This window comes from Eutrema salsugineum, unplaced genomic scaffold (assembly GCF_000478725.1).
Source record: "Eutrema salsugineum unplaced genomic scaffold, Eutsalg1_0 scaffold_11, whole genome shotgun sequence".
Lineage (NCBI taxonomy): Eukaryota > Viridiplantae > Streptophyta > Magnoliopsida > Brassicales > Brassicaceae > Eutrema > Eutrema salsugineum.
Window position 1 is genome coordinate 3539354 of NW_006256901.1, and position 10710 is coordinate 3550063.

Below are 10710 nucleotides of genomic sequence, written 5' to 3' on the forward strand. Positions count from 1 at the left end.
AGCAATTGTTTTTCGGGGAAAACGCTTCCAATCCTCTGTAGCTTTGGGTACATACAAAGATTTGGGCTTACTCTCCAGGATAGTGAGGGCAAGACCATCTTGTGGTAACCTAAATTTACACACAAAAACAGTATTTAAATTGACCTTGAAAATAAGTATTGTTTTTTTAAAGCGAAAATTGTATACTTGACTTACGACTTCTTAAACTTGGCAATTTCAGGATCTTCAGGATTTATCAGAACTTGAGTAGCGTCAAAGGCATTTGATATATACATCGTTTCTGATTCATAGAAGTGAGTAATATTATTTGATAGTAACAAAAGTTAAATTTAGGATGTAGTATGAGAAGAAGTAAATATATAAGGTCGTTTACCTCTGAATTCTTTGATTTTTGCAAACCGGATCAGGCATATGACCATCTTTCCATTGGCGTTTTCAGAAGCTTCATAAACTTTTTCAGCAAATGATCCCCACAAAGTACAACCAAGGCGTTCATCACTACATTGTTGAGACAAGTAAAATTAGTGTTCTCGTAAGAAGATAAAAATTTGTTTTAAGAATAAAAGACAAACTTCTCATCTCTCAATTCAAATTCAAGCTTCTTTGTTGGTTTGTTTGCGGTTTCAAGTGTTTCCATCTTGCCGACGTTAACAACATGACCAACAATATCTAGGTAACACAAAAAGACATAAAATTTAGTTTATCATCTATAATATCGCTTTTCATTAAAAGTATAAATTGATTAGACTCAAGCATCAAAGATTCATTCTTCCTTACCAACCAAAATATTTGGATTGAGTTTATGTGGTGTTAATACTGATTGAAAATTGACCAATGAGAGGTAGTTGTTTTGAGGTTAGTGGAGCACAATTCCTTACAACAGTCAGAGCAAGGAACCCATTTTGTAAGCATGATTGGTTGGCCAGAATTTTCCAGTTGCATGACTGAGGCCAAAGTTTTCAATGGATCTCCATTCTCCTTCACATAAGTTTTTCTCAAATGTTTTAACATGATTTTTTTTAACTGAAGCATGGATCTTTTGCCCCTGTCCACATAATTGCAAGAATGTTAGTATAGTTTGAGCAAAGTATGTTTATAAATACATCTCTATAAAAGTAAATAACAATATGAGATCGTATAACTATAACCTTTTCATAAGCTAAAATGACTTCAAGTGTTTCTCCAGTCATCTTATTGTATGGTTTCCATGTATTCAGAACTTTGACCTCAACGCGCCACCCGGTTTTGTACGGCTTCACTTCGTCGAGGTAGGAGATTGGTAGAGAAGCAGTCATCTTCTTAATGTAATATGATGTTCGTATATCAGTTTGCTTAGATGTCGTTTATGTTATGTCAAGGTACCTTTTTATAAAGTGTTTGTAATTTATGGTTTTGAGATAATGCATTTAATAAATTGCATTAATTACATTAACTTGGTTGGCAAGATTTTCTAGAAGAAATAAATTATTTCTTTGTGTAACTTGGTTGTTTATAGCCTCTCGGCTTGTATATGGAAATAAATTTTATTCTTTCGATATATTACAATATGTGATGTACCGATTATAATACATTTGCCATTGCTTCGTATAACTTTGTTGTTGAATATAGGAAGAAATTTAATTACTTCATATTTGGTGCAATATTTTGTGTACCTACACAATAAATCTCCTATTAAATGAAAGAATGTTTACGTAAAAGAATAATAATTTTCATGATACGAAATATCTTGAATAAGTTAATTAGTGTATTAATGCAAAAATTTTATGAAAATTTAAGAAATATCTTGAACTCCGTTTACCTAAAGTTGCTATGTTACCGGAAAATTTTTGCCATGATTGAAACAAAGTTTACCTTAATTTTTTTTGCCATATACAAAAAGAATACATTTAGTGTGTTAAGATTTTTTGGGCCATGAAATTTTCTAAGGTCCAATATTTATACATAAGGTTTAATTATGCAATATCATATAAATAAAAAGTAGTTTATGTAAAATATTCTGTAATATCTTATAAAATAAGATTTTATTTAAAAAAATGTCAACTCAAATAATAATATAATAATAAATATAATAATAAATATAATAATAATATAATTATATTTTATATATATATATATATAGATGCTCATATTTTTAGAATTTTTTTGTTGTGTTTACTGTAGGCATCTCAAGCCGACGGGTGGTCATCCATGATTGAAATCATAGTGGGAGAACCCAAACCCAAGTCTAGACCCATAGGAAGAATTCTAACAACCACCGGTCCACCGGACAACTATGATTTGGTTAAGTAAATGATTTCATGAACAATTATTTTACATTATATCAAACTAGTTAGTTACACACTGATTGTATTATAATAACAGCACCAACTCAAACTTAGATTATTTATCCTTGACTCGCACGCACAATTCACGTATAAGTAGGGGGGGGGGGGAACAAATTGAAAGAGAGAACCAAATAAGCACTTGAAATCGTAAGAGAACAACCAAAGCATTAAGCATACCTCTAGTGGCAAAGTCCACTTCTTGTTTAACAACAAAATTATATACAAATTAGAAATTACCGTAGGGATAGGAGAGTTAGTGTCACTAAGATGCATTCATTGATTCTTCCTTTGTAACAGAAAACAATATCGTACTTTTCATCTGATCATGTTTCGGGAGAGACTATTGCTGTAGTGTTGTTTGCTGATCTAGAACCAGAAAAACTGAAAAAATATAATAATAATGTTTAGAAAGATGGATAAAGAATGTTGGAAATCTATTTAACATATAGTATTTACTATAAAACTAATGATTCGTCTTACCAGCTTCTTCTTCTTCTTTTTCTTCTCAATGTATGCAAGAATCTCCTTCTGGTTAACGATCGTTTCATCCAAAGCCTAAACCGGAAAAAGAAACCAAACCAAATTATATATCGGTTAATTTGATGAGTGTTTGAACACTATGAAAGAAAATGTATTATTTAAGATAATGGCAAGAGATTTTCTTTGTCCATCGAACAAGAGTGAATTTCGATAATTTTGACTATTTTTTTATCACCTTTTCATTCAATTGTATACAGGACGTCTAATTTTTCTTTATGAGTTGTTTTGAGAATTTTCGAACAAGAAAATTGAAACCTAATTAAGAGGGAAAACGTTTTATATGTTTACCCAATTTCTTACATCTTACGGTACCCTTTCGCTATTTGTTATAGCAATTTGGGAACTTTTTTGTTTACTTAATAATTTTTTTTTTATAATTTGTCATAAACTTAACAAACTTTAATCTGATTGAGGTTAAATCTTACCTTTTTGGTCTCAGATAACTCATGCTCAAGCGCTTGAACCCGGCTTAGCGCAGCTTGAAGTCTATTTTCTTTCTCCAATGCGTCATGATCCGCTTGTTTCGGTTCAAGGGACATGTACTTTTCTTCAAGATCGACCATTCGTTTCACCATTAATACATACTCGGAGCTTGAGACTGGTGCTGGAAATGGATCTTGGTTAGATGACACTTTCGATTCGTTGGAGTAAACTGAGTTGCCGAATAATGCAGCCTCTGTAAGCTTGCGTGGAACGTCTTTAGATAGCCGAACCATTGCTACAATTCCCATCACAAAGGCGATAACCCCTCCCACAAGAAAACTATCATCTTTCTTTTGTGGCCCCTTCTCTACGTAACAGTGTATGGAAGAAAAAAAATTAAGAATAGTTCATAAGAAATTAATACATCTTTAAGACTTTTTTTTCGACTAATACATCTTTAAGACTTGAGCTATAATGTCAATGCACATTTACCTTTCTTTTGGAATTTTTGCGGTTTTGCAGGCAAAGACAGAGCCATGTACTTGTCAACTGCTGCAATGTTCTTACACACGTCGTCTTCGGTGGGTTTCTTCTTGTTCCTCTCTAGAGGCTAGGAAGTTAATGCATAAAAGATTTTTAGGTAAATGCTTCATGAGAGTTCTATGTTTGAAAGAATAGAAATTACATTAAAGCTTTTTGGATTGTTGACAAAGTTCTAAGCTTACTTCAAAGACCATCGACGTTATTGTTTCTTCTTCTACAAGCTTGTCTTCGTCCTCTGTAATAGTTGAGAACTTAGCTTCAGGAAAATTAGCCATCTGCTCATGATCATTCCATGGACCTTTATCTGATCGCATGCAGCCTCCTTTGTCTTCACATGTGCAAAGGCCGCCAAAGAAATGTGGCAACTCGCTAACATAACAAAACAGATTTTATAGAAAAATACCAGTAAGTAGATCATGATTTCTAACACAAAGCAAGATATTAAATGGGATATAGATTAGTAATCTTACCTAGCATCGATGGCTTCGAGCAATTTGGTCTGGTATTTATTCCCAAGTACATGAATCTTTGATGTCGTCTTTGGATCAAGGAAAGATTTAACTGGGCCCCATAGAAGCCTGAATCCGGGACCCGCATTGATGATGAACATTCTGTTTAGAGTCTACAAAAAAAAAAAACTTTATTTATGATTTTATTACCATTTTAAAATGATAAGCGGTTTGAGACTCAGTACCTCAGGGTAATTGTTGTTATCAATCTTGAGAAGGCGTTGTAGAAGCTCCCTCGCGCATTTGTTAAAGTTTTTAAGTCCCTAATATTCGAAAAATGCTAGGTAGTTTTAACATTTAAATATTTTCACATTTATACATTTTCGAAAGAACGATCCAGATATAAGAAGATAACATACCACGCCTTGCACATCGAAAATTGTCGTACTTTGATCAATATGCTTCTTGGCTGCCGCTGAGCAAGAAGGGAATTTGATCTTGAACATCTTCTCGAACTCTTTCACGTGGTATCTCTCGTATCGGTCCATTGTAGTCACTTGTAAAAGCTTGTTTGCGTCGATTTGGCCTAGTCTCTCAATGTAAACCGGCCTGCCTTCTTTATCTACTCCATGATAGCCTTGAGGGTAATGTTTAACTACTTCATCGATCTCTTCAAACTCGAAGTCCTAGAACGAAAATTAAACAAATTGTCATAGACTGTGTTTTAATTAGTCGGCATGAGATGTTCCAAGATTCATGGACAAAAGATTGACCTCAATGATCGTGTCGACTCCAAATTCCTTTCTCCATTGGAGCATGTCACTCCACATTTGCTTTGCTTTCTCAATGTCAAGTTTCCTCGCCCTTAAGAATCTGTGTTTGATCAAACATTCTAATATAAATCACAATAACAATAATTATCTTTTAATTTCTGGTCAGGAAAGACGCTAGTGGTGCCCAAATTAAAATTAGTTTTCATCATGTGAACATTGTGAAGTATGAAAGTTAGACCCTTATTTACATATCTTTCTATTTAGGGATATTTGGCTAATTGGGTATCTTGGAGTTGGCAAACAATCATAGATACATCATTCAAAAAGTCAAATCATATTTTCTCAGTTGTACAATTTGATTTTATTTTTATTTCACAAATTGACTTTGTATACAATTCTCTTATATTTTCTTTCCATATCACAACACATTACTTGGCCTAATGGAATTATTTATTAAAAAAAAAAAGATACCTGAGCATCATGTGAGGATCGTCGTGTTTGGAGGGCAAAAGGTCGTCGAGGAGAAGGAGTTGACGAAAGGCATTAATAGACTGAAGATCTTCATCGCTGATGCTGTCTTCGATGGGTTCGGACACGATTCTGCTGCTGGTCCTCCGAGTCTTCCTCTTGAACGAGTTCTTGAATCTGTTTGATGCGCTTATAGCTTTCTTTTTAAACGAGCTAATTTTCACTATCTTCCTCTCATCCTCCGAAGTTTCCATATCTATACCACACATGATTCCTTAGTTTACATTAAACATACTAAGGAGAAAGAAATACATTTATGGCTATGTAAAATGCGTTGACTAATATAACCTTGTTTGGTATCAGCCATGGTTAGATGAACTTAATGGAACACCTACGAGACAATTGAGATTATTCCAAATTAAGTATTGGCCAGATATTCAGAAATTTTTTAGGAAATCCAAATTAAGAAATGAATCCTGCTTTGCGCAATCCCCGATCAAGGAACACAAAAATGCAACGTAAGAATAATCAAGATTGAGAAAAAGATATCTAAAGAGATTTTTGTTTTTACCTTATTGGAGATGAATGCTTGAGAAGGGAAAGGTTGGAAAATGGTATTGGTGAGGATCATATGAAACTAAGACATGTAGAAAAGTACCTGATTTTTAATCTAACAAGCATTGATAAGGTCCAAAGGTTTTTTTTATTTTTAACAACTTGTTTTGTCTTAATATTTGGAAAAGAAAGTGTGTTTGATATATTATTGAAATTTATGAGCAACCAATCATATATGTACAATTAAATCACACACACACATATATATATATAGTAGAAAAGAGAATGACGCCAAAGTTGACTAAGCGCAGCCCACTACTTCGAGGTTAAACATACATATTTTACATCAACAATGGTGTATCAAGAAAACTTTAGCAGAAAAAAAATCATATCAAGAAAAGCCTTGGTCTATTAAAACACATATCCACGTAACACGGTCCACTCAATCGTTTTTAGAAGTATAGTAGAATTTCCTGAGTCAAACTAAAATGGATTTCCAAATTATAAAGTGTCATATCACTTTTCTAAAACCGAATCACACACATACTAGATTTGGTTTGGGAAAGCTTTAATTGGATAATATATTTAAAGTCAACATATTTCAAAATGACTATGATACAATATGTATTAATATTTCAGAATTGTGTATCATAATATTATTATTTCAGAATTGTTGTCAGAAGCATCGAATTGTGCATGTGGTGTGTTTGCTTTAGCCTTTAGGCCACTGCAGATAAATAGACTGATGTGCTAATTAATTTGCTTCGGAAACCTCGGTTTTGAACTACCTGTTCCATCCGTCAATGTAGCATTTTCGATTGATGATCGGGAGTGTTACAGCAAAGTTATTGTCGGATGTGTTTTGGTCATTAAACCATCTGAGTCAATCGGCGGGTTCCGGTTTAGGAGCTGATTGAGAAGGAACCGGATTAGTTTGTGATAACCGCGGGTTTAATCAAACTTCACCTGATACGTCGTCGTTTGAAGCTTCGTCTCAAAGCTGAAGAACACAAGGTTTGTGACCGTTAGAGCGTGAAGTCAACGCGAGTCAAATCGGTTAAAATCTTCTGTTACAAGTTGTTGAGAGAGCAGTTGCAAGCATATAGATTCAGTAACAGAGTCTAGAGAGAGAGAGTCTTGTAACGGTGAGGAAATAGGAGAGTTTCTTTCTTGGGTGAGAGAGAGAGAGTTCTCGGGGAGAGTTTCCGGTGAGATTGTACGGCGACGTTGTAATCAATCTCTTAGTGGATTCCGAGAAAGTCTCGGCCAGACGTAGGGTCGCGGTTTTGCGCCTGAACTGGATAAATTCTCGCGTGTCGTTTACTTTCGTTCTTGATTCGTGTTTGATTCCGATTCGCATTTCATCACTCGTAATCGATTCAAAGTACGCTTAGCTCAATCGAAATCGGAGATATTCGCAACAAGTGGTATCAGAGCGAAGGTTGGGAATACTGGGAAAGATCTAGCTCGAGTATCTCGTTGATTGTTCTGGTGTGTTGAATCTCGGTCACGATGCCTTCCGCTAAGATCGAGATCGAGAAATTCGACGGTGTGATCGATTACAATATGTGGAAAGAGAGGTTGTTCGCAAATCTAGATCTCCTTGGTCTAGTGGAGGCTTATCAGGCTCAAGAACAGGAGCTATCAGAGCCAAAGGCAAAATCCGATCTGAAAGGGAAAGATGTCGAAGCATCTATCAAGTCGGAGACGGATCAGGAATTTGTTCAGAAGCAAAGAAAGGTACGTAGCACTATTGTCACAAGTGTTACGGATAAAATTCTAAGGAAAATCATCAAAGAACAAACTGCAATTGGCATGTTGAAGATTCTTGATGAACAGTATATGTCTAAGTCATTGCCAAACAGGATGTATTTGAAGCAGAAACTATATAGTTTCAGGATGAATGAGTCGGTTTCTATTGAGAATAACATTGACGAACTCTTGAGGATTATCACGGATCTAGGTAATGTCATGGTTGAGATACCAGACGAGGATCAGGCTATCTTATTGTTGATGTCGCTGCCAAAACAGTTTGATCAACTTCGAGATACCCTGAGGTACTCTAAGGCTGAGATGACGCTGGATGGAGTTATCACTTTCATTCATTCGAAGCAGTTGGAGTTATCTAGTGGGAAGGTGACTAAGGCTCAAGGTGAGGTGCTATACTCGAACACCAACAAGGGTAAAGGTTCAAAAGACTCAGGTTATGGTAAACAAACCAACAAGTCCAAAAGGAATAAAGCGAAAGGAGGTGGAAACACCTGTTGGATTTGTGGTAGTGAGGGGCACTTTAAGAAGGATTGTCCCAAGAAATCAAGTCATCAGGGCAAAGACAAGAAGCAGGTAACAGGCGAATCGTCTGCAGTCACAGGCGTTGAGTTCGTTGAGTCCTTGGTGGTTTCAGAAGTGAATGTTGTAGAGGGTTGTGACTTCAAAGAACTTTGGATTTTGGACACGGGATGCACATTTCACATGACACCAAGGAAGGACTGGTTTGTTGAACTAAATGAATTCACTGCAGGATCGGTCAGGACGGCAAATGAAACAGTCTCAAAGGTAAAAGGAATTGGCTCTATCAGGATAAAAAAGTCAGATGGTCGACTGGTTATGATCAAAGAGGTTCGGTATGTTCCAGATTTCTCAAGGAATCTATTATCTCTAGGATCCTTTGAGGAACAAGGATGTACATTCACCTCGGAAAAAGGACTTATGCAAGTTCAGAAAGATGACAGGTCGGTTCTATCAGCGAAGAGAACACACAAGTTGTATTTCCTTCAAGGAAGAACGTTTGTTGGTGAGGTTAATTCGGTGAGTACCAAGGATGACACAAGTCTGTGGCACAGTAGACTGGGACATGTGAGCCAAAAGGGCTTGGATATTTTGGTCAGAAAAGGCTATTTGGACAAGGCAAATGTGACAAGTCTGCAGTTCTGTGAGAATTGCATCTTTGGCAAGGCTCATCGTCAAAGCTACTCCACAGGTCAACACATAAGTAAGGAATGTCTGGAATACGTTCATGCGGATCTGTGGGGGTCTCCATCAGTTCCACAGTCTTTAGGAAGCTGTCATTACTTCCTGAGTTTAATTGACGATTGTTCTAGAAAGGTATGGGTATTCTTCTTGAAGACTAAGGATCAAGAGCTTGAAAAGTTTATGGAGTGGAAAGTATTGGTTGAAAATCAGTCAGGACTCAAGGTCAAGAAGTTGAGAACTGATAATGGCCTAGAGTTCTGTAATAAAGAGTTTGATGCGTACTGTGCAGAGAATGGTATAGCTAGACACAAGACGATTCCTCACACTCCTCAACAAAATGGAGTTGTTGAGAGGATGAATCGGACTATCTTGGAAAGGGTGAGAAGTGTTCTAAGTGAGTCAGGTCTACCAAAGGTCTTCTGGGCAGAAGCAGTGAACACGGTTGTTTATGTGATCAACAGAACTCCATCCACAGCCATACAGGGTCGCATTCCAGAAGAGGTTTGGTCTAAAGCAACACCAAAGTTTCATCACCTACGGGTATTTGGGTGTGTATGCTATTTTCACTCAGATGATGGTAAGCTACAACCGAGGGCCAAGAAGGGTATTTTCATTGGTTATCCCACTGGTGTGAAAGGTTACAAGGTGTGGTCTTTAGACGATAAGCGGTGTATCATCAGTCGGAATGTGACATTCAAAGAGTCTGAGTGCTACAAGGATTTACTAAAGAAGAATGATGTCACTAAGGAGAGGAATGTTGCTTTTCTAGATATGGAACTTGGTATTAGTGAACAGAGGGATGTAAGTTCAGGTGGAGATGGTCAGGCTAGAGCTGCAGGTGGTAACATCGAGTCAGTTGAAGACGTTACAAACCTTGACAGTGAAGAAGAGGTATCCGGGAGTGATACCAAACTTGAGCCGGAGACAGATGGATATCGGTTGGCCCGAGACAGACAAAGAAGAGACATACGACCTCCGCAAAGGTATGATGATGAGTTTGTACACTTTGCTTTACTCGCATCAGAAGATGGTGATCCAGTTGAGCCATCAGACTTCAAGTCTGCAATGAGAGATCCACATAGTAAATTGTGGAAAGTTGCATCAGATGAGGAAATGGAGTCGTTGGATAAAAACCGTACTTGGATCTTGGTTCCAAGACCTAAGAAGAGAAAGATCATTGGCTGTAGATGGATCTTTAAACGGAAGCCTGGTATACCAGGTGTTGAGGAACCGAGATACAAGGCGAGGCTTGTTGCCAAGGGCTATGCACAAAAGGAGGGAGTGGATTACAATGAGATATTCTCACCAGTTGTTAAGCATGTCTCTATACGGTATTTGATGTCGATAGTGGTTAATGAGGATATGGAGCTTGAGCAACTGGATGTAAAAACGGCCTTCTTGCATGGTGATTTAGAAGAAGAAATATTCATGGCTCAACCTGAAGGATACGAAGAAAAGGGAAAGGAGGGTTATGTGTGTTTGTTGAAGAAATCTCTGTATGGACTTAAACAGAGTCCAAGGCAGTGGAACCAGAAGTTCAATGCATTTATGCTTGAAATTGGTTTTAAACGGAGTGACCATGACCAATGTGTATATATTAAGTGTGTTGCAGGTACATTCGTCTATTTGCTGCTGTATGTAGACGACATGTTAGTTGCTTGT

The 10710-nt window shown here is 36.7% G+C and overlaps 1 protein-coding gene across 1 annotated transcript; it reads right to left on the reverse strand.

Annotated features, from left to right (window-relative positions):
- Positions 1–2445: 2445 nt before the first annotated feature.
- LOC18025835 (phosphatidylinositol/phosphatidylcholine transfer protein SFH7) lies at positions 2446–6159 on the reverse strand. The gene is made up of 12 exons (XM_006409379.2): positions 6092–6159; positions 5869–5911; positions 5524–5776; positions 5053–5152; positions 4699–4965; positions 4525–4602; positions 4301–4452; positions 4013–4199; positions 3780–3897; positions 3290–3654; positions 2805–2879; positions 2446–2705 (listed from the first exon to the last, which is right to left on the reverse strand). Exons 2-12 carry the CDS (start codon positions 5885–5887, stop codon positions 2691–2693), a joined length of 1629 nt encoding a protein of 542 aa, XP_006409442.1. The 5' UTR covers positions 5888–5911; positions 6092–6159; the 3' UTR covers positions 2446–2690.
- Positions 6160–10710: the final 4551 nt, after the last annotated feature.